General features: G+C 33.1%; 3 protein-coding genes and 1 pseudogene across 9 annotated transcripts; 1 reads left to right on the top strand and 3 right to left on the bottom strand.

Annotated features, from left to right (window-relative positions):
• Positions 1 to 1,817: 1,817 nt before the first annotated feature.
• LOC111297203 (large ribosomal subunit protein uL30z) lies at positions 1,818 to 4,868 on the bottom strand. The gene is made up of 6 exons (XM_022891839.2): positions 4,765 to 4,868; positions 4,466 to 4,670; positions 3,769 to 3,866; positions 3,543 to 3,680; positions 2,597 to 2,699; positions 1,818 to 2,177 (listed from the first exon to the last, which is right to left on the bottom strand). The coding sequence occupies exons 2-6, from the start codon at positions 4,661 to 4,663 to the stop codon at positions 1,959 to 1,961; spliced, it is 756 nt and encodes a 251-aa protein (XP_022747574.2). The 5' UTR covers positions 4,664 to 4,670; positions 4,765 to 4,868; the 3' UTR covers positions 1,818 to 1,958.
• A 1,833-nt stretch (positions 4,869 to 6,701) lies between these two features.
• Positions 6,702 to 14,422, bottom strand: LOC111296072 (F-box protein At3g54460-like). 7 transcript variants are annotated; one of them, XR_002690921.2, is made up of 10 exons: positions 13,845 to 14,422; positions 10,420 to 13,026; positions 10,110 to 10,323; positions 9,735 to 10,022; positions 9,584 to 9,643; positions 9,365 to 9,495; positions 8,471 to 8,585; positions 7,915 to 8,062; positions 7,644 to 7,731; positions 6,702 to 6,832 (listed from the first exon to the last, which is right to left on the bottom strand). XR_002690921.2 is itself a non-coding variant. In XM_022890118.2 (10 exons), the coding sequence occupies exons 1-8, from the start codon at positions 14,300 to 14,302 to the stop codon at positions 7,916 to 7,918; spliced, it is 4,020 nt and encodes a 1,339-aa protein (XP_022745853.2). In that variant the 5' UTR covers positions 14,303 to 14,422; the 3' UTR covers positions 7,393 to 7,531; positions 7,644 to 7,661; position 7,915. The 7 variants fall into 7 exon arrangements, 3 of the variants coding, with proteins under 3 accessions (XP_022745851.2, XP_022745852.2, XP_022745853.2); XR_002690920.2 differs by lacking the exon at positions 6,702 to 6,832 and adding an exon at positions 7,074 to 7,531; XM_022890118.2 differs by lacking the exon at positions 6,702 to 6,832 and adding an exon at positions 7,393 to 7,531 and having other exon boundaries at positions 7,644 to 7,661.
• Positions 14,423 to 18,196: 3,774 nt separating this feature from the next.
• Positions 18,197 to 21,060, top strand: LOC111296943 (uncharacterized). Its single transcript, XM_022891438.2, has 3 exons — positions 18,197 to 18,381; positions 19,726 to 19,763; positions 20,765 to 21,060. The coding sequence occupies exons 1-3, from the start codon at positions 18,309 to 18,311 to the stop codon at positions 20,876 to 20,878; spliced, it is 225 nt and encodes a 74-aa protein (XP_022747173.1). The 5' UTR covers positions 18,197 to 18,308; the 3' UTR covers positions 20,879 to 21,060.
• A 733-nt stretch (positions 21,061 to 21,793) lies between these two features.
• Positions 21,794 to 23,497, bottom strand: LOC111296942 (ATPase family AAA domain-containing protein FIGL1 pseudogene; annotated as a pseudogene).
• Positions 23,498 to 24,607: the final 1,110 nt, after the last annotated feature.

The raw sequence follows: 24,607 nt of genomic DNA, 5'->3' as shown, positions 1-24,607 counted from the left end.
TAAGAGTACTACCAAAGGTTTATATGTAAAAGTAATTCACGATTATCATATGATTTGTTAGGTAGAATGTTAAATTTTTAATTTTAGTACTTATTTAAGATTTAAATTTTGACGATATTAAGTATCAAAATTGTAAAAATAATTATTTTTCTATTAGGTTATGGCATATAGATGTACGTATATATGTATATGAAAATATTCCTCCCTAATATCAACTCCAATGTAATTTGAGGGACTTGTGAGGGACATAAGTGCCATATACAATTCAATCTATTATAGTTCTTTTTCATTAATTGAGTTATATTTGATATATTGATATATATAAATGCTATATATTATAGTAAATCATACAACATTAAACAAAAAATTAATTTTTAAATTTTTAAAAATAAATACAATTAATTTTAAAAAAATATTTAAAATTAATTTTTTATAATATATAATTATGTGATTTAATAACAGTATATAATATTTATACATTGACAATACATCAAATATTAATCTCTTATTAATATTAATGTAATTATAAAAAAAAAATTATTACATCTATCTACTCAAGTCAACATGATCTACTCCTCAAATCACTAGAGTAAGGCAATGTCACGTCATCTACATCTAAAGAATTAGCTCACCTTTCACTATGAAAAGGCTCGTCCAATGTTTCCGTTGATTCCATCAAAATATTATATCATATCACTCGGTCTTTAACTTGTTTAAATTATTAAATATAAATTACGTCTACTTTAAATTATTTAATGTGATTTGCAATTATTCATATGCATTATTTTTGTATTTTACGTATATCTCTCATCAACTATTAATTATTTCGATCAAATCATTTTTTATATAAGGTAAAGAGGAGTTCAAGCATGTAAGAGAGAACCCTTCGTACATAAGCTTTTCTTACTTTTAAACTTCTTACACACACCTAACATCCTTTCTTCCTTTACCTTACATTTTACATTGATTTGAGTATCAGTACGCATTCCAAAAATACAACTCCAACGTTGTTTTTTGGCTGCAGGTCATCACTAACTCACCCCCAACCTCTCTTCATCAACTCTCTCGAGGTAAGATAATAAAACACCATCAACGAAAAATATTATATCAAGTTATATTCAAAAATCAAGGTTTTCATTTTTCTTCTTCCATAACTAGCTATGTATTCAATTTATGAGTTTTTCTTTTCAAGTAATCGTAATATAGAATTTCATCTTCTACTAAAATCAAATAATATCCTGTGATCCTATTAATTTCTATTTCAATTTCCATCTTAAACATGCATGTTCAGAACTATCATATTTGTTTTTTTATCCATCATCAATAACAACTTAGATATTTGGCCAAAAAAAATTATTAATTACAATTATTGGAATTCGAACTCTTAATTTATTAATTATCATTTTTTAAAAATAATTATATGAATTAATTAAATTAAATTTAAATTTTTTTTATCCTTTTGTTCAGTACATATGAGAAAACCGAAAAAAAAAAAAAATCAAAAGAAAGGGTTACCAAACATATGCATAGCAATCAATATAAGATAGTTTTATTCCAGTTTATTCTAAACTTCACAGAGAAATCAATGTTCTAAACCAACGTTTGATACTAATAAGCACATGCATTTCCTGTTCAGGAGATAGGTACCAATTTATCCTTCTCCAAATAAAACAACGAAATAAAATAAATCACTGGAAATTCTCATCTCCAATTATTTTTTTTCCCTTTCATTCAGTTTCTTAGCAACCGAACACTCCTATGCTTTGCAAAATGCACAACCGTGCGCCAATAAAGGGAAAAAGAAAGAAAAAAATTGGTTATATGAAATGGTAAATTAGCATTTATCTTAATGATAAGCGCAAGCCAAATTTGTTTGTCAATACAAAACTGGGTTCATTCCATACAAATCATTGAAAGCTACACACTAAAATTTTGGTCATGAAACTACGATATTCAAGCTAATTCATCTTGCTGATTAGGTCATTGATTTCGTCTTCACGATTACCAGCATCTCCTCCTTCTTTGTAAGGCTGTTTCTTCCCTCGGATTAATCCATCTTCTGGCTTGCTCAGCATAAGGGGTCCGATAAAATGAATAACCTCCTTGAATTGTGGACCAACATTTGCGATTTCATGTACAATATCTTCTATGCATATGATGCCATACTTTCCCAATGTCTGAAAAAGAATGGAGTTTTAATTGCAAACATTATGAACCTTTGGACAAAGTTAAACTGTGAACTTCTTCTTGAGACGTGGTAAAGACAAGGCATAAGTATAAAAAGAAACCCTGAACAAAAATTAATTAATAATCCAAACCCTTATCATTTTGTTGCAATCAATTAAACCCTCAAACATCTATTTTCACTAATTGAACCCTTAATAGACGAAAATTGATTGACAGCCAACACCCATTTCTATCCAATCAAGGGTTTAATTGGGTGAAAATAGATGTTTAAAGGTTCAATTGGATAAAAATAAATATTTAAGGGCTCAATTGGATGAAAATAAATGTTTGAGGGTTCAATTCATTGAATGAGAAGGGTATGGATAATCATTTAATTTTTGTTACTTAAGCCTTAAGACCACAATGATACCTGTTCAATGATATTATTATCTGTCAAAGGAACAGCTTTCTTGTCAATCTTTGCATAACCCTTCTTGTAAATCAGCTCCTTCACATTCTTAAGATTAGGATATCTGCATAAAACAATCTTAGCACTATAAACAATGTTCTTAGTCGTAACAGTAAGTTAAAGAAACAAAAATAAAAGAATTCTAACTGAATCTGCAAGTTCAAGCCAGTGGAAAACTAATCTAATCTTTATTAGTAGCCAGAGATTATACTTATTGAAGGTCGGGCCATATGCCTACAACCATTATAGAACTTTTAACAAGTCTCCAGAGCCAAGCCTGTTTGATGCATAACTGCCAATAGTTGCAAAAATCACAAATGCCAAATATATTCAAGATCATTTGCATGAAATATGCATATTATGGAGGATAATCTGACAATTTTTTCCAGCATAAGCAATGATTACAATGCATTAATAGCAGCCGCATCTGATTGCTGCTTGGCACTTTGAAGAATGGGATTTCATTTTCTAGTTGTAAAGAGAGAAAAATAAATAAATAAAGATCTGATATAAGTGAGGGAGGTGGAAGAAAGAAAGAGTCAATAAGAAAAAGGTAATTAGGCAACCCTAAAATAATATATATAAATATATAGCAAGGGTATTTTAGTAAATATATTGGGTTGGAGGAGGATGGTTTTCACTTAAAACTGCCTCCGAACCAACTCTGTCTTTTTAAACAAAAACAAATCCAATCCGACCTGAACCCAATTTTCAAAAACAAAAAGGTCAGAAGCCAACGATTTTGGGTTTTTTGCAGACCCTACGCACACACTAGAAGATGAAAATCATCAACACACATGGAGTATCTCCATACAATTTATATGTGTTATCACCTCATTAGATTCAGCATTTTACATTTACCAGGAAAAAAAAAAGAATTCCAAAGGAACAAAGGTTGCTTTCATACCCATATGTGACATATGGCTCCACCTTCTGCAGCATTTCTATTACACCCTCCGTTGCCTTCACAAAGACACCACTGAAAACTTTCCTCAATCTCAGATTGTATAAGATCTTCCTAGTTTTTTGATGCATGTCATTTTTTCTGCAAATAAAAAATTAAAAAAAAATCAAAGCTGGAAAAATTAGAAGCAAAGATATTGAATAAGATCAAGGGCAAAAAGGCCACCTACCCTTGTATACGGATAATGAAAAGCAACTGTGATCTCGGTTTTGGCATCATTGATTTTGGTCTCTTTGCTCGCTGTTTCATTCTGATCAGGTCCAATTCCTAAACCCCAAAAAGTAGATTTAAGATAACCTTATTTTCCTTTTGATGTGGTACAACTACTATGGGTGTACAGTGCTCAGCTGGATGTCAGTTGAGCTTTTAATTCTTAACCTTAAGTTCAGCTCAGAACAATAATCAAACTACACAGACTTAATTAGGCTCAAATTCAATTACCATTACTCAAATAAGGAACTTGAAACTCAGATTCAAGCTTGACTTCAACACAAATAGAGTCTGAAAACATGAAAATTAATAATAAATCATACTTAACAAGGATATTTTATAAAACCTTCATTGAATTCGCGAGTTGCTCGAGCCAAGTATTAAAATACTCAAACCCGACTCAACTTGTCAATCTAGCTACTTGATAATGAGCTCTGTCTCCACCCTGACAATGAACAAGTCTGAGTTCAAGTATTCAGACAGTAGCTTCACTCATTTATGGTATCCATAGTTACAATATAATGCGATGGACTCCATAAACAGAACAAACAAGGCAGTAAATGTAATCAAAACAAAAATGCATTGAGTCAACAGGAAAAACCCATCTCAAACAGTAGTAAATTTGATCTAAAGATTGATTCTTTAGTAAAAATTACCTTGTCTCTAAACTCTTTTATGAACTGCTCGGGTCTTTTGATGTCAGAAACATCGGATTGCTTCTTGCTTTTCTTGGCTCCATATTTACCCAACTCCAATTGGGTCTTCCTCGTAATCGCCAACTCATCTTTAATTTTTCTTTTCTTCAATACTATCTCTGATACATAGGGCAATGGCTGTCCTTCCTCTTCGGCCATTTTCTTTCTGTTTCATATAATAAAAAAGATAAAAGAAATTTACCCAATCCAAGTTGACTGAAAAAATAGCAATAAAATAGAAAAAACTAAAATTCACCCACAAATTGCTTCGAAATACGGTGGCGCCAAAGAAGGGCAACAGCGGCGGCGAGATTTGAGAGTTTGGGAGCTGAGGAGCGGCGGCAGAATATGACAGTGATGCAATGGGAAAAAAATAATTAGGTTTTTAATATATATAGGAGGGTGTAAAAGATAAGTAGTAAAAGATTTAAGGGCATTTTGGTAATTATGTTGTCGGGGCAATGGTAGAGGTGGGTATGAACAAATTCTTACCCGCCCCGACCCGATTTTATTTTGGTGAAATTGATGTCGCTAAAAAATAATAAAATTATATATTTTGAAATATATATTAGATTTAAAACTAAGTTAGATATATTACATTTTCAAAAAATTCAATATTCAATATATTTTGTGAGTGGGATTTTATGAGTAAAATTTATATATTTTGTGGCTTTTTAAGAGTTAAAGCTCAATTATTAAAATAGTTCGAGTAAATCTCTTATAAATACATGAATAAAATTTATTGATTATTATATTGAAACATTAACTATAATTTTAAAAATAATTAATTAATTCTATTACCATCATTGTAAGTGAAATTATTTACTTTTTCAAACTTTATGAACTTTAATCATGTAATATTTAAAAAATCGATTAAAAATATAATTGATCGAAATTGAATTGATATAATATTAAGTTTGAGCTCGATTTGAAATTTAAGATTAGAAATTTGATTCAAATTCGATCAAATTTTATTTTTTTAATTCGAATTCGACTCGTAATAAAAATCGAATTACTCAAGTTCACTCAATTAGACTGAAATAATATGTAAAAATAAGTTTGATTTTTATATTTGATAAAAGCTCGATTATTTGTATTCGAGTTTGAAATATTTTATTAATTAAAATAATAAAAATATATTTTAATATAAAAATTCGATTAAGTTCACGAGTTATTTGAGTCGAGTATAAAAATATTCAAATTTGATTCGATCGATGAATAAAATTATTCAAATTCGAATTTGACTCGATAATAATCGAATCAAATTTAAGTTTTATTCAAATTAAATTTGACTAATATATTATTTATATTTCTTAGGACCAATATTCAAAATTGAGTAATGATCTTGTGCTTCTCATCGCAAGTTTCAGTATTCTATTTTTCACTATATATGTGTTGCAAGTGGATGATTTAATACTTGAATGTCACTGATTAATAAAAAAAAATTATATACATGTTTTAGAGAAAGAAATGAAATTATTAACAAATAAAAAATAAATTAATTTTGTCTTTTTTTTAACCTTTTATTCAAGATATTAAATAAAATTGTGTGTGTATATATATATATATATAACAAATACCATATCAAATGTATTATTATATCTAAAAAAAATTCTTTTAAAAATTTTTTTTGTCATGAATTTAATAAGTTTAAATCTTATAAAAATGAATAAAAAGTGCATAATAAAAGATTCCAAAATAAGTGAAAAAGTTATATATATATATATATTAAAAATTAATATCAATCTTCAAAATTATTTAAATTTGGATGTAAAAGATATATAGACGAAATTAATAAATTTCTCTTAATTAAAAGGAACTGCTATGGCTCTAAAAAATAAAAATAAAACCCATATAAGTATAGAAAATAGCCTAATATTATCCTATTCAACTTACTATTAGATATTCAAATACAATTATGTTTTACTTAATCCCAATCAATTTCACTATCTAAAAAATATTTCGGAATCTCATCCCAAGCTTCCTTTGCAGTTTCTATTTTGGTAACGCCAAACAAATATTCTTGTGATAAAGAAGTTAAAATGGCGTGTAACAACAGCTGGTCCTGGCGGTGCCACAGCACATACGCTGGATTGCTCACACGTTGGTTGTCCCGAATGACAGTTGCAGGAGGACTTGGCTTAGAGCCATCGACATAGCCAATAAGATCAAAGCCACGAAGGAGAGCCTCGAATTGTGCCCGCCAACCACGTCTGTTCTTTGATGTTAGTTCCTCCGATCGTTGAGCAGCGGCACTGATGTATATCAGGCCATTGTCTAAGGGTGGGGCGTCAGGGATGTTAAAGATTCGAGTTGCAGACGTTTTATCTGCCATTGACAGACCCAAGAGGATGAATGGACCCAAGTTATTAAAAACCTTTTTCAATGTGATGATAAGCCGAAGCTTTCATCAGAATATATATAAGATTCAGGGTAAGAATATATACAATTTATTAAGGAATCCTTGATTTTTGTGATTACATAAATTGTCAAATTTAATTTTCATGAATAAATTCAAAAGTAAGATCTAACCAATCCACAAGTTAACCGATTCATAGATAGGATAATATAATCAAATCAATGGATAAGATATTATAATCAAATCAATAATTATTGTGCATCAGTGGGATAATAGTATTTTGCTTTCCTAGTTAAACAAGCTTGAACACAATGACCGACAATGGATGAAATAATATTTCGTTACTATTTCCCAGAGTTAAATTATACACCAAAAAATGACCTACTACAACCTAAAGCATATACAAGCTACACAAATCACCCTAATTGAACTCTGGGAATTAGTGGCATATTCAGGGATGTATTAATACGCCTACAAAATGAGGATGATTAATTTCAGCATGTTTTGCCAAGGTGTCTGCTGCAAAACTCTGCTTCATTCTAACAAAAATTCATTCCAATGTTTCTAAGTACAGTTGCAATGAATTTTGCTACTGTATCTGCTACTAAATTTGCTTCTTTGCACCAAAAGACGGATTCATGTCCAACAAAAGAACTTTTGTCGATGCACTGAGTAGGCAAAAGCGGCATTAAACTTGTAGAACCGTCATGGCAAACACAATCAAATCATGTCCTGCAGTTGAACTGAGGCTGATAGTCATGCAATTAAAAGGTGCCCTACCCTTTTTGAAGAACAGCCCTGTATGTAGTTGAAGCCACAAAAATGAGTTCAAACATGTTTCCTCTCCCGCAATATTTAAGAACATCTCCTAAAGGTTGAGACAGCAAAATTTTCTAGATTAATATGGAATGAAAGCTTTGCAAAACTGAATGAAGCATTAATTTCTTTTAATTTGAATTGACACACACAGTTGTTTCAAGTAATAGCAGCAATATAAACCAAGAAAATCAAAGGTTGAAACTGCAAAATAAAATAATATTAGTGTACAGACCTTATGACACTGAGTTTCTACGCACAAAGCTAAGTCGAGCCAAATAATTGCTCTCAGCAAAATCATGTAGTGTCCGACAAGTACGTGAACCTTCACGGTCAGGTTTCTGAGACTCTTCTTTCAAAAATTTCCTACATGCATCGGCATCCTGAAAAGAAGAGAATGAGAGGAGGGGGGGGAGGAGGGGTTTGTTAAAGATTGAACTGAATTCAGGACATTTTAAGAATTAACTAAGAAAGAGGAATGCACATACATAAAACTCAAGATCCTGCAAAAGACAAAAAGACATGATCCTCCAGATTAAAATTTCAAAACAACAGAAAATATAAGTGGCCAGTGAAATCAATTGAACAACATCCCCACAACTAATAAAAGTGCCCTGGACTCTCTCTCTCTCTGTTGCACCCACCACCCACACACAGAGGTCAGCTTAGCTGGGGCCCGAAGTAAGTATTTACTATAATCAGATTCTCATGCTGCAACTGTATGGTGCACAATTATATTGTGGAATTTATCAAGTCATTGTCTTGAAGATGAGTTAGGGCAAGAGGCAAACCTGTAAGAATTCCAGCATTTGCTCTTCAATTGTAGCACGCATGGCCAAAGTTTCAACATGGATTGGACGAGTAGCACCCATCCTATGAGCACGGCTAATGACTTGTTCCTCCATGCTGATAGGGTTTCAGCCAGTAAACAATGCCATCAGTAAATATTAGTCTTTTTTTAAAAAAAAAAATAAAAGAATGGAAGTAAAAGGTGTGGCTCAATGGTAAAACATATTTCCAAGTGATTTTCCAACCAGAAGATCAGGAGGGCTCAAGCTTGCAACACTGGATGGTGAAGCACAAGAGCCATGCCCATTAATCTTTAGCCATCAATTTCCATTCTACTGACCTTAATGAGGATGGGGACAGACTATGGCTCAGTGTGGCATAGTATAAAGCATACTTCCAAGTGGTTTGATAGCCAGATGGTCAAGGTTTGAGCCATACAACAGTGGATGGTAGGATACAAGACCAGTTTCTCAGTGAGGTAGGGATCAAGCTGTAGCTTAACCCCTTGACAGAGCACTTATGGCCTTAGCAGCAGGCCACAAGCTTCCATCTTCTGCAGGCTTTCTGTCTAAAGGCTAGTTGGTGGTAATGGTCATGCCCATGATGGATGGATGCACCAAACCACACCTTGTGGCCCTTTTTTTCTTGAAATAATAAAAAATGGGGCAAATAGTATTTTGTCTGGAGAAAAAACTAATGCATAAGCTCTAACGTCGGATCTGAGTATTGGAAAACTAATGCTCTCATCTTTCATTTGAAAATAAAGCAACATTAGCTGTACAGAACCTTTAGCAGGGAACTTATGAAACAAAATTACCTTCTATTTTAGAATTTTATTTTTCTTTGCAAAGAGAGAAACCCAAAAAATTTTGAGGATAGGAGTTAGCTAAAATTACCTTCTGTCCCAGATTGGCTCCATTAAAAATACATGAGTAACAAAACTCAAATCAAGACCCAATGCAGCACTCCCATCCATCAAGAGAGCCATGCAGCTATCATCATATTGGAACATGGCCAGCGACTTCATCTGAATACGTGGAAATATATTAACTCAAGGATTGCATGAACAGGAAAGCAAAATAGAAGTTACAAAAAGGATAAGAGAAGAAAAGTACCTTTTTGCTAGAATGCATTGGAGTATACATTCCAGCAAACTTGATACCAGCAAAAGTCAGCTACCAGAAGAAAAAGGTTATCCATCTATCATTTGTAAAAGGAAAATGACAAAAGGGCACTAATGCCAATTTAAAGGTAAATTATAGCTACCTGCTGCTCAATAACGTGTATATGCTCAAGAAATTGAGAAAATATTAAAACTTTCTCTGGAAGTGTCTTGTATGACTTGTTGTCCAGGATAGAGCAATTCTGCAGCAAAGGCACATCCATATCACCCCTCCGTGAAGGCCAAAGTAGCTTGTCAACGAGCTTGGCATCACTGTCTTCATTCCTAAAGCAATGGATCTCTTTATTAACCTCCCGCAACGCCTTCAGCCTCTCCACAAGATAAGCAACTTTACTGCTAGAGGTTGATTGCCAATCAGGATTCCAGTCATCCTAAGAACCACAAAAAGTGTGTATTTCTAATGATGCATATAGCTTGAAAATTAGAAAGCAAAATAATTAAACCAAGAACAAACCTACCTGTTTATATGAAGGTTGTAACTCAATAAGATCTTTTGGGACAGGCCACTTGGGATTTGGATTTTCCGGGCGCGCTAATGTTTCAGGAGTCTGCATCTCATACAAGTTACCACAGCCAGGTAAAGTACACATTTTGCAGTCCAAAGCAACGCAATCAAGGCACAAAAGATGCCTACATGGGGTGACAACTGGTAGACGGCACCATTCATTGCATCTATATCAGAAAACAAAGACATAAACATTTAGTCTGACTGAATGCTAGCAAAAGGCTGAAACAAAAGCCACAAAGAAACTCAAAAGCAAATTTTACCTCTGACAATTACCACCATAAAGGAGGTTATATTTAATAAAATCATATTCTTCTGAGATTTGATCCAGACCATTTTCAACCAAAATATCCATTGTTTCTTGAATATCTTCACCAGCATCTGTTACTTTTATATGCCCAGCCACACAACAAGACAGCCTAACATTTCTAATTGTTGTACTTCGAAATTTCCACTGCTTTGGATTTAACAAGCTTTCAACGTGAGAAGGATCATTCCAGTCAGCCATTAGAATATTGCGCCGCACTGTAACTACCAATTCATTATAACTTCTTGCATGTTCATCAGTGAAATTAACAAATGTCACCTTCTTAATGCATGGAGGAATAGTTCTTAAATCTATCTTTCTTGCACTAATCATGCATCTATGGAGTAATTGCAGTAATCGTGACCGACCCTCTTCCATCTTAGCTTCAAATGGTTTAAGAATGCCAGCTTCCCATGACTTTTGGTTCTGACCATAAGCTTCCTCATGAAGAAACTTGAGTAATGGTTGAAGATGTGACAGTTGACTATTGGGTGTGTTAGGAGTGGGGGTTCCAGTCAGTAACCAACGATTAGAAGCAGTCAATGAAATAGCCATTTGCAATTTGTTGGTTAAATTAAGACTTGAGCCAAGGGTGTGCCCTTCATCTAAGATAACCCTAAGCCAATGCACTTGCATCAGTACACTTCTCTTACGAGGACCCCATTCTGCACTTAAACGGTTAAAGGTAGTGATAACAATGTCATAGTCCCAAGCCAGACTGTGAACAAGAGGCTTTCTATGATCAGTCCAGACATAAAGCTCCAGCTGGCCAGGCCTTACATGTTTCTGGATTTGTGTTTTCCAGTGATCAACTAGGTTTGATGGAACAACAACTAATGTTGCTCTTGACAAATATAACCTGACAGAATCTAAAGGCTCACAGAGAGCAATTCTGAGAGCAGCCAAATCAAATGCCAAGTTCTCAAGAGTCTGTGGATAATACCACCTACTAATTCCCTTTTCAACCCTCTTTATAAGACCTAATGCTTGAAATATCTTATGGAAACCAAGTGCATCTCCAGCAACACCAGTGCCTAATATCGGACTTGACAAACCAACTGTCTCCATTTCAGAGAGCCTTACTGGAGAAAGTTTAGCTAACCAAAGTAAGGCTTTCTTTGTTTTAGAATTAATCAGAGCATAGTGCTCCTTGAGAACACTGATGAAAAATGACACATTTTCCTCCTTTCCACCAGCTGTTCCTTTGGTGAAAAATCCCGGCAGGTATGTTATAGATTGATGATTATCCCATGCTTCTTCTGGATCAGTACAGCTCTGATGTGCAGGGTCAGTGTTCATGCTACAAAACCATGCTACCTTAGCATCAGCTATACTTGAGTCTGCAAGTTTCCTCCATTTGTGACAGGCATCACACTGAACCCAAGTTTCATTGCACGCAGTACCTTTCCCAGGTCTCATGCAACCATCAAACACTCCATAGGATAAATTAACTTGCTTTCCCCAATAGACATGTCTTAATCCATTCCTTATAGGTGCATTCTTCTCAACTGCTTTTCCTTTACAAGAACCAGAAAGTCCATCATATCCATAAAGAAGATTTTTCCTGATGTGACTCAAGTTCCTTGTGGATCGAACTGCCCAAGTTAACGGTTCACTGTATGACGCTGATGGTGATTTTATTCCTCTACTAGAACAAGAATCATTAAATTCAGCACTTCTCTTGCCTGGATCCATCAACCTGGCCCTTTTAGGCAAAGGATGGTTTATATCTTCCATGAGACAAAACTTTCCTAAAGATGATTGTACCCGGAGACCATTCTGACTCGTAGTCCTTTTCCCCAAAGTCATATTATTGGAGGGGAATCCATCACCTCTAAGCTCATAATAACCACATTTATCATTACCATTATGCGTGCACCAGATTATTTGAACACCTTCTGGTGGATCAGCCAGTGTTCCTTGTGTTTTCAGAATAAGTGATAGAGCAGTTATAGTCTTTCCCAAGCCAGGTTCATCACAGAACATCCCCCCACGAAAATCTCTAATGGTGGGAGCTGTGCCAATAACTATACTGCCAGAAACACTATTAACATAGAAAGGAATCCCATCTTCTGTTGAAAATTCCATGTACAAGGGATGACATAAAACCTCAGCATTCCGCTCACGCCTTAACATCCATTCAACTGCTGCCTGCTGATGAGGGAAAAGTTTAAGTTTCATACATGGCATTATTAATGCAGCCAAAGACCTTAGATGACGGCAGGTCGCTGCTACCCTGGTAAGATCCATTGGGCCAAGTGCAGCTAGAATATTAATCAGGATATCATCAGCTATGTCCCAAATGCCAGAAATATGAGTGTTATCAGCTGGTTGTACTCTAGAAGAATGAGCCATTCCCTTAGTTGTTAAACTAGGCAAGCTCTTGAAAATGTCATGAAGCTCAAATAGCCTTTCATTCAAAAGGTCAACACCATCACAATGCAACTTGCATCCTAGAACATGACAGTCAGAAATACTCCAGATGCTCCGTACATTTCCATGACCATCTTTACTAATCTCTATACCATTATTGAGCATCAAATTTCTTTCCTTCCAATCACAGCTGAAAAAGCAAACTACTTTAGAGCGGAATAAAAGAGACAAACTGGTGCAAATTTAAGGGAAAAATAACCTATTTAACTGATGAAATCAACTAAAAGGGGTACTTGCACAATGCATCCAAAAATTAAAAATTTTAGTTTCTTTGTGCATGAAAGCAATACTAGTTTGTTCAGGAAGCAATGTAGAAGAAAAAAAAAGTAGTTATTCCCAGTTGGAAACTACCATTTAGATCTGTTCTTTGCTTAGGTTATAGCACAAAAGACAAAATAAAAAGGTTTCTCATCCAAGAATCTCTACAATTAATAATTTTAAAACAAACAATGTGACCTTCCATAATCTAAATATCCGTCTGTTTACGCCTATTCCTCTTCAGCCACATATTGCTCTAAGAGGAATGTTGCAGTAAGCCAATAGAACAGATGTGAAATAGAGCACTTGTAATTCAAGTTTACGCAAATGAAACTCACAATCAAGAATAAGGGTGGCAAAATTATCCCTAAATAATAAAATTCAAGCAAGCTAATGAATATCATCTGATTAGGACCAATGTAAATCAAACAAGGAGCATTTATCATGCTTTTTCAATGAACTTTTACCTCTAAAATTGCAACCAGCACGTCTACCCCATCACTTTACCTCAGGACAAGACTCTAGCATCCTAACTTCCATTAAACTCATTGCAAAAGAGTATTTTCATTATAATTTCACAAATTTTCCACAATAAAAAACAGCTGATCGTCTATTCTTGTCCATTGCTTTTGCTACTTGCTTATTACTAAAATAATCAAATTGATTTCTTAAGAATAGTAAAGAATTTACCTTAAGTGCCTAAACAAGGAACCAGCAACAGAGCCGGACCTGGGAAACTGCCAACCGGAGCAAAAGTCAACCGGCAAATAAACCTCCACTAGCAGCACCGCCCTAGCTTCCTCACCATTCTCCTCCACTTTCAAAACCCGCGCCTGGATCTTCACGCACTTATGAACCACCAATGCATGAATCCGGTGCACCACACTTATGCTCCCTTTCACCATCCCAATCTTCCCCCTCCCTCTCTTCCTCGAATTCCCAGCATTATCGCTATTCGTAACGACATGGTTTCGAATTGCATAAAGAACGATGCCGTTTTGGCATTGGAAGCAAATGTTGTCGTTATCGTCGGTGGTGAGGTGGCAAGGAGCGGAGAAAGGGATGGTCGTGGCAATGGATTGGGGAGGAACCGTGAGAACCGTACAAAGGTAACCGCAGAGTGTGTGATCTGGTACGGTTTCGTTCATTACATTAAATTTATGAAATTTTTTGGGTACTTTTCAAATTTTTGGTACAGTTTATCCGGTTCTTCTCCTTCAGGAAGAGGAGAAGGACCGAAGACGAAGAAAGAAACAATTTTTCAAGGCGGTTTTCTGTAGAAGAGAGGATGGGTTAGATTGGGTGAGATGAGTGGGCTCCAGGATTTTTAGGGTTTTGTTCCGGTGTTATGAGGTCTAGTGTTTTAAGTTGTTACTGGTTGTTTAATTATCAAATATACTCTCAACCTTTTATACAAAATGAATTCAAGTCCCAAACATTTTATCGCATACAAATTCGATTTATATTTTTTATGTAAATAAATTTAATAAAATTTTGTTAAGTTGAACGCATATCATCCAATATGAATGATGATATGTAATAATAAGGTCATGTGAATAGATTAGATCGGCATTTTTCTAAAGAAAAAAGAATGATAAAAAAAAGATGGTTTTGATTGGGTAAGATGAGTGGGCTCCAGGATTTTTAGGGTTTTGTTTTGGTGTTTTGAGGATTAGATTTTTGAAGTTGGTACTAGTTGTTGGTATTATCGTCAATTTTAAAATCAGTTTTTCAGCGTTGTTGACTTCGTTTTTGAGTTTTTTTTTTTAATATTCAAATATACCTTAAATTTTTTTATACAAAATAGATTTAAGCTTTTAACATTTTATTGCATACAAATTAATTTATATTTTTTTTATTTTTGTATAAATAAATCTTATAAAATTTTGTTAAATTAAACTAACCATCTTTAATATTAAATACGTATCATCCAATATAAATAATGATGTGTAATAATTAGGTCATGATGATAGATTATATGACATTTTTTAAAAAAATAATAATTAAAAAAAATGCTCGTGGTAAGAATGTTAATGGGTAGGATATGAGTCAGAGTAGATCATTTCTCATCTCTATCCCCAAATTTTTATATTATATCTATTCCTATCCTATACCCAATCGATATTTTTAATTTATCACATTTTTATCTTTATGGGTATTTAATGAATATGGGTAATCCACGTATCCATAATTTTTTTAAAAATAAAAAATAAATTTTTTATTTTTTTATTTTTATTTTTGTATATTTAGAGTTTTTTTATAAATATATATTAATATATATTTTTTCAATAAAAATATATTAATTCTAATTAATCTAAAATAATAATTTATATTATTTAATAAAAAATCTATTTATTAAATATATATAAATATATAATTTACAAGTACGAAAGCGAGTATTATATTATCTGTCTCCATCCTCATACCAAATAAAAATTTAAAATCTTACCCATCCATATCTCCACACTCATAATATAAGGCTTATCTCTATTCTCATTTGGATAAAAAATCTGGTTCTCAATGGGTAAAATTGACATTTCTAGCTAGTGGTTTGGTTGAAAAAGAAATCAACAAATAAAAGGTAAAAAAAATGCTCAATTTAAAAAAATGCCTTGGTTAAGAAAAACAAGAAATAAAAGTAAAAATTTTGAAGAATAAAAGAAAAAAAAACTAATGGGCTAGGAAAAGAGAAGAGTTCTTGTTGTCATTTAAGGATTGTTGGGATTAAGGTTTGAGATTTAGAGTGCTTTCGAGTTTTGTGATGTAGAAACAACGTCTTTCATTCGAGAATATATCAATTTAAGGTGTTTTAATTTAAGGTTAGGTTAATTTAGGGTTATTTGCAGAAAAAGATTTTGGTGATTTAAAGGTTTTAAGTGGGTTATTTTTTAGATTTAGGGTTTCCATGATTTATAGATTTTTGGGTGAGTTAAAGTTTTCATTTATGCTATTTAGGGTTTTTAGAGAAGGATTTTAATTGATTTAGGTTTTTTAAAGTGTGAGTCTCCTCTTGGAGTTTTGGGAATGTTGTAGGGTTTTTTTAGGAAGTGTTATTGTTGGTTGAAACTTCTACCAAACTTGTGTAAAACGTGTTCTACTATTAAAAAGATTTTATGAGGATTGCTAGAAAAGTAAGGGTTTGTTGGTAGAAATGCTTGAGTCAAATGCTTTTGTATATATATATTATATTTTTGTCAATTTAGCTTTTATGTTATGAAAATTTATGTCTAATAAAAGAAATTTTTTATGTGCTACATCAGTTCTACCACCACAATGTTTCATATATCAGTTATGTGTTGTTAATATTTTTATAGCATTTTTAAGGCATCTTTTGTTGTCCAAAAGGAAAAGGAAGAGAAAAACATCCTTATGGTAAAGAAAGTGCTAATATTGGTTCAAGAACAAATTGTGCAAATTTCGATTTAAAAGAGGTAAAAATTATGTTTAAAATTGTCTTGCTTTTAGTATTTTCTAATTTTATATTTATATTTATGTTAGTTACAAGACTAGCCCAAAAAGAGTTAAATTGTATCCAGATGTTGTGATTAGATTTGTTTTTTTATTTGTTAGATAAGATAAAATTTTCTTTTTTCGTACCAAAAATGCTTAATATATGTCTCTCTAGGCATATTTTTAGCTTATATAGTGATTTGTGCCTCTTACAAAATTATTAAGATGATTTTTCTATCACATCTTGTCAACTTTTTAATGGTACTATTTTCCTTCATAGTTTTACTTCAACTTTATTTTTGTAACCTAACTTCTACCTTGAAGTTAAATGTATCCGACATTTATTAAACTAGTCTATCATTAGGATAAATAGTATTATTGTATTAATTGTTTATGACTAATCCATAAATGTGTACATAAACAAAAAAAAGTGTTGATGCAAGTTCAAATATAAAAATGTTACTCAACAGCAAGCATTAGCAGATGAAAAAAAAAGTAGGTCACCGTACCTATTTGGCATTGGTTTATATATTACTTAAACACTTAAAAGTCAATTCTAAACGTAAGCATATTAACCTTTTCAAATTGACAGATACTTATGGTTTTAAAAATAAATTAATTTTTTACTTTTTTAAAACTTTGATTGAGGAGTGCAACACAAGTGAGAGACAATATGTTAACAACAAGAAAAATTTAACATGAATGTTTATGTTCAATATTAGTTAATGCCATGACTTTTTTTATTTTATGTAATTTTTTGTTGAATTTGTTATCCAACAATCCAAATTGCTAATTGCCTTTTACCAAATGTAATTAAAAGTTCATGGTTTAATATGGGTTAATTGAATGATATTATATATGGCTTACTTTTAGACTTGCTTTCATTTTATAGCATTTTGTTAAAAGGTGTTGTATATAGATGTTAGTAAAATAAATATTTTTTGTTTCAGATTTTTATCTAATTTTGTTTTGTTTTTTCTCTTTTATTTACAAATGGTGATATTTGTTATTTTTCCTACTTATTTTTTTTGTTAGTATGATATATGAGTAAGTTTAAATAGTGAAAGATATCGCATGTTTTTACTCTTTTTATTTATTTTTTTCTGTTATATGATACACGAAGTTTTTTCTCTTTTATTTATAGGTCTAGATGGTGATATTTGTTATTTTTTTGTTTATTTTCTCTTTTATTTTTGTTGTATGATACATAAGCAGGTGGTGAAAGATATTACATGTTATTTCTTTATTTATTTAATTATTTTTATTTTTGTTATATGATGCATAAGTAAGTTTGAATGGTGAAAAATATTAATTATTTTTCTCCTATTTATTTCCTTTTTTATTTTTGTTGTATTGTAATTTTTGGCTCTAAGTGTAATTTTTATTTTTTTATTTGTTTACAAAATGTTAGCAATTTACACGGACACTATCTACCATGTCATCGTGACAGTCATAAAGTTAATCCAATTTAACAAAATTTTACTTAAATTACATTAATTATAAAATTTTGAATAAAAGGTTAGAGCGGATATTTGAGTGTTAAAGCTTCTTTTTTTTTTAAATATATGTCTTTTTTTGGCCATTCGTTTTTTTTTTTTTGGGTCAAGAGGATTTAAACAAAACGAAAATATATAAAGTACCAAAAATGGTAAACAAAAGCCAGCCGAACTACAAACCCTAACCAAAGGCTTGATTAATACCGACATGGCAAGAGACAGTTGCTTGGCTCGCGTCACCGCTGGGGTTGCCGTCGGAGGCGCTCTTGGCGGCGCCGTTGGTAAGTTTCCAATTCTTGCGCCACTCACTAAAACCCTAAACATCATTTCTGTTTTATTTACTGAAATATAGGAAAAAATAATTATCAGTAATAATTATTATCGTTTTGAAATATTTGCAAAAGCATGAAATTATTTGTTAGGATATGTTTCAATTTCTAAACTTTAGGGTTTTTGGATTATAGATTTTTCTGATTTTAGTTTCCAGAGTTGATAAATTGCAAAGAAAATTATCAGTAGAAGAAAAAGCACCAGCTTTTGGTTTTTGTGAAGGCCGATTTGGGGGATTTAAAATTTTTTTTTTTCAGTATTACACTTTCTATTGTATTTATTATGAATGATGATATTCACGGTCTTAATTTTGTACTAATGTGAAAAATTGCTTTTTCTTTTCTTAACTCTTTTTGTTTTTTGGTGGCCAAACATAAAAGGTTGTTCTATGATTTTCGGTTAGCTAATTACTTGTTTTGAGCTTGCTTTCTTTGTCATTGTTGACTGTTTGGTTTGTTTTCTGGCTTCAATGAATTTAATGGAACCAAAATTTATACTTTGCGAATTATTGAGTGCATTGAAATGCAGTTGTTTTGTAGGATATTGCTGTTAGATAACTGTGATTAAGTGGGAAGAATTTAGTTCTTGATAGTATGTTTCAATTGATAAGTTAAATTCTCTGGTATGATGATAGTTGTGATACGTAGAAAATATAGTTTTAATAAAAATAAATGATAAAGACACAAAAATATTGTTAATTTGTAGTTTAGGGATTAGAACAGTGCCATTGTTATTTATTTTTTGCAACATGTGAAAGCACATTGGGCTTCGGCTGCAGCTAATTATAGAGAGGTAGCCCTCTTCAATTCCATACATCCCAAACCATTCTTTACAAGATTTTTAAACCGAGATCTATAGGTTGGAAGTCCTAGTTCTAACTATTGAGTACTTTGTGCTAGAGTTTAATGCGTATGCACATAATGTACAACTGTTGAGAAACATGCAGCACTACTACTTTATACTATATTTGGTATTTAAAGAAAGAGGCAGTATTCAAGGCACTATCATGTGCTCCGAATGTCTTGAAAGGTTAGAAGGATGAGGATGGATGACTAGGAGGGGAATTAGATGACTGTAGAGAGGAGGATTGCAGGGAGAGGGTCTTCTATTAGCATCTTCTAAATGTAGCAACTCACTATCTTTGCTTCTTTGCAGTATTCGTTTCCCAGTTCCATTATTTTTCACATGATTCTTTTTAATGCTTTAGTGCATCATATCTTGTTACACTACTTTGTTTTTAATATTTTATTCTGGAACTGTTAATAAGTTGCATTTATGTGATTTTGCTTGTGCAGGTGCTGTATATGGGACTTATGAGGCCATTAGATATAAGGTTAATGTCCAATATTTTACTTTTCTTTCCAGAGATGAAATCATGTTGATTCTGTGTTGGCATTTTTATTCTTGTGGGTAACTTACCACCCCATGAAACTTCCATATTTCAACAAACGCTTTGTCATGTGATAGTTAATTCTAGAATCCATTGATTGTACATTTTACTTCTTGGGAAGCATCTCTGCATTAGCTGCTGTGTTTTATTAGGATAAAAGTTGTCAATAGGGGTGCTCTATGAAGTTTCACTTGAGCTTTGGCAGGGTCATTCTGCTATGGGCCTTGATGATTGGATATGTCGAGGGTCTTGATAGAATATCTTCCATTCTTATTTCAAGTTTTACCTCGCATGAATCAAGATGGTTTGAGTTAGGAATTTTAGGGTTTTAAGTTGATGTGGGAACAACTTCTATAGTTATTCTTGGATTTGTAGTTTTCAGATTTTTAAGTCTTTTATAATCTAGACCTCGAGATTTGTGCAAAAGGCAACTACATACATATAGAAAGAATGAAAGGGGTGTAAGGCCTGGAATTTAATTGGTCAGCCCCAAATATTTAGGGTTAAGGGTAAGCTGAGTTGGGTCGAGTTGTCTAATTTACATATGGTTGCTGTTCTAATTGTTTGGAATATGAAAGAAACAGTTATTGGAGGCAAGAAAACACTTTTTCTGATGAGGAAAACCCAGACAAGGAAATTACTTTCTGAGTTATTACTTGATTTCTTCTCCCAAGTATTACTTTCTTTTACTTCTTTCATAAGAATTATATGGAGCCTTTGGGATCAAGGATCACAATGTTTGGGGAATAGAACTGCCCTTCAGTAATATAATAAAGCCTTGATTTGGATTACTGGGGATGGTATTGGAAGGTTTAATGAGTAGCTGGACATTAATTTAAATGCTAGAAGACAGACGGTGTTAGGCTGCTATTATCATTTAGTATGTATTCATGCATTTGGAATTCATTTTTGCATATCAACATTCATATTTTGGCATTGTTCAGGTTCCAGGACTTCTGAAGATTCGATACATCGGGCAAACCACTCTCGGTAGTGCAGCTATTTTTGGTCTTTTCTTGGGTGCTGGGAGTTTGATTCATTGTGGGAAGTCATACTAAGCATTCTTTGGTTGTTTCCAAACTTTGAGATTGTATTCTCATGATGCTGCTAGCTTTGATAGAAGGTGTATAAAATTTGTTAGCCTTGGTTTTGTTTTTGAGTTTCTGTCTATCTTGCCTTAGGGTGAGTGAAAATTTGAACGTATATGACTTCAATGTGACATACATTGTGTTTGCTTTCCCTTTTCGTTTCTCTCATCAAAGCAAAACATGCACAGGAAATGCTCTTTCTTGCATTTGTTCTCTGTCAAAACTTATTACTCGTTTATCATTATTTGAATTCGAAGTATTGGATAAAATCAAAGGTTGAAGATGTTTCCTAGTCTGGCAATGCGATCGAGAATGTTCCTTAGGGTAACATGCAAGGTTTGAAAGGCTCTAAGCATGTGTGTCTCAATGTGTTTCATAGTTGCAGGTGACATTTCTCATTCTCTTGAAACCGAAATTGTTAACATATAATGCTGGCATACATATTTGACCAAAATGTAGATTTTAGACTTTGATTTATTATTAAATTCTTGTGTACATGATTTGAAGAAGTTCATATGTGAAAATCATGCATTTTTACGGATTCCAGTTACTCCTGAGTCATTGGTAAGTTCATATGTTTGTTCACATTCATACCAAATTTAAAGCTGATGAGAGAAGAAGAAATTTCAAGTACTATTCAGTTCAAAGAGAAGAAAAGCATTAGTCATTCCTTGTTTTCCGTCTATGTAATATGTAAACAGGCTGAATTTCATGGAAAAAGGGTGAAAATAGGAAGGTGTCAACTGTGGCCATTGGTCACCCTCTATTTTGAAGAGAGGTATCAACTGGAAAACTATTGAAATCATTGCTAGAAAAAGGATGCAACTCTATCAAAAGTAGTTGCAAGAATGTTAGAAATTTGTTCGTACTCCTAAGATATAGGACCTAGAGTGACATGGTGCCAAACTTTTCTTTCCATTCAACATATGCATCAAGTTCCATTTGGGAAAGAGAGGGTCTCACCACCTTCAAAGCCTTTTCAAAATCCTGGAGGGCCACTGGCCTCAAATCCTCAGGCTGCAATTCACGAATATCTTTCCCATCATCTCTAATTGCATCCCTTATTGGACCCATCATAGCTTCCTTCACTAAGTTTTTCATGTCTGATCCTGAATAGTCATCAGTTAAGTTGCATATGAGATCGAGTTCTTGTTCTGAAAGCACATATCGCCCACACTTCACTGTATTGAGAACAATGTGTAATCTGGCTTGACTAGAAGGCAAGGGAATGTAGAGCCTTTTGCTGAGTCGCGTACGAGCTGCTTCATCAAGATCTTCAGGCCTATTTGTTGCTCCAATGACTATAATTTGCTCACTTCCAGAATCAATGCCTTCCATTTCAGCCAAAAGCTGTGTTTTGATTCGCCTGATGACTTCGGGCTCAGTATTTGATGACCGCCTAAATAGAATGGAGTCTATCTCATCAAGGAAAATAACAGAAGGTTGTAAATGGCTGGCAACTGCAAAGAGTGTTCTGACAAGATTTTCAGCTTCACCAATACACCTGCCTGGTAATGAACTGGCAGATATATTGAAAAAAGTTGCTTTCATTTCTCCAGCTATGGCTTTTCCAATCATTGTTTTACCTGTTCCTGGCGGACCAAAAAGAAGAACACCTTTGCCTATTGAACCGACACCTTGAAAGATCTTCGGATTTAGTACAGGCCAAAGAACAGTCTCATGCACGCAATTTTTAGCATGTTCAAGCCCTGCAATTTCATCCCACTTAATAATTGCATCCTGATCTATAATCTCATCCAGAATTCGTTTAGTCAGAGGATATTCCAGACGTTTAAGTCTTTCTGGAAGCTCATTGTTTTGACCATATGCATATAGCTCTTCCAAGCGTCCCTTTCTTGTAGAGAATTCTGATGCTGTGCTACCAACATTGATCCCTGGGTTCGGAACTTGCTGTAAACTTTGCTGAAATGTTTGTTGCTGTCCTGGAGAAATAGGAAGTAAAGCTTCATACTGTGGACCAATTGTACTACAAGGAGTCAGTGCAGCTTGGTTCTGCTGAGGAACACTAGGAGTAATTGCAACCTTTTTCTGTGGATGAATATAACTTCCAAAAGGAACTCCAGCATTCGACAGTGGAGAACGAAAAGCATTAAAAGAAGGAACTCTAGCTTGGTTCTGCACAGCAAGAATGTTACAGGGCCTGGCAGCTTGGTTATGTTGAGGAATATTAGATTGAGGAAGCACTGCAGCTCGGTTACAAAGAGGGGTAGCTTGGTTTTTGGGAATAATATCAGGAGGAGATGCAACCTGGCTTTGTTGGAAAAGTGAAAGTGCTGCAGCTTGGTTCTGCTGTACTGATGTAGCATTGCTCTCCCCCATAAGGTTATTGATTATAGCCCTGGTTTTCCCTAGAGAAATCATGATTTCTGATAGAAGTGATTCAATCTCCCAGCACTGATTCACCAAAGCAGTAAGATTAACACACCCTGCAAAGGCTGATCGGACCTTTGAAACTACTTCCTCAGTTCTCTCAACAGAAGAAGAGAGGGATGAAAGAACTAAATCTGCCTGTTCTTTCATCGAGTTTTTGTTCTCATTATTGGACGCATTGCCTTTCTCAGAACCCATATTTTTCTTCTTTCAAAACAACTGCAAACAAAGTTTTTTTATGCATCAACTTTAGAATATAAGTTCTTGATTGACACTTCTATAAAACCCTTAACTAGGTCACCGCAAAGTAATCAAAACCCCAAAAAGAAAATGAATCTTGTAAATATATACATTTGACCTTCAAATCTTTCTAATTCGAATGATTGTTTTTTTGTGAATATGGTGGAAAATGATCATTTTTTTTCTTTTTTCTTTCCTCACTTCTCTCCTACCAAACTCATTAAAGATTCATTTTCTTTCATTTTTTTCATCCTCTCCAACCATCCATCCTCTTTTCTTTTCTAACCAAGCACACCCTAAGAGAATTGGAACCCATTTATCTTTATCTTTTTTCTGTTATAATCATGCTAACAGCCTATCATCTACTAAAACATAAACAAAAATCCAACTCGAACATGTTCATGAAATAGTAAGTTTGCATGCCAAAGAAAAAGAAAAGGAAAATATATACCGTAAGCCAAGATTATCTTATTATCGATAGAGAAAACTTGAAGAAGAAGTAAGAAGATATCAGCTATCAAAAAAGAAAAAGACAAACCTGACTAGAACAGAATGAAGAGGAGATTTTCTTCCAAGTAATTTTGCACTTCGTTTTTTGCTTTTATGGCTTATCAAGGGGATGAAAATTGTGCAACGAGCAACAAGGTTACCTTTAAAAAGAAACTGCTAAGGATTTCCTGTCCTAGTTAAGTCAATGTGAAGGAGGCCTTAACTTTGTTGTTTAAATTACCATCAAATTCATTTTGCCCCATTGACCCATTTTTTATAGTTATAAATTTAAATATCAATTGAGAAAAATTAAAATTTAAAATCAAAATGTCAAATTGATGAAAAAAATATAAGGTGAATTTAACTTTGTTGTTAAATCATCATATTTGATAAAAAATTCGTAACTTAGAGCATTAGTAATTTAGTAAGTTGCGTAACAATGAACTTATATTTTTTGTAGTAGTCTGATTTAATTTTCAATCAAAATAGCAAAAAAAATTTGTCACCCAAATGTAATAATTCATAAAATTATGAACAATTTTAATTGTTTTTGAATGGTTTTGATTTTGATAAAATATT

This window comes from Durio zibethinus, chromosome 12 (genome assembly GCF_047325235.1).
Source record: "Durio zibethinus cultivar Kanyao isolate XHJ-2024 chromosome 12, ASM4732523v1, whole genome shotgun sequence".
Taxonomy (NCBI): domain Eukaryota; kingdom Viridiplantae; phylum Streptophyta; class Magnoliopsida; order Malvales; family Malvaceae; genus Durio; species Durio zibethinus.
This window is presented reverse-complemented; position numbering and strand designations above follow the sequence as displayed.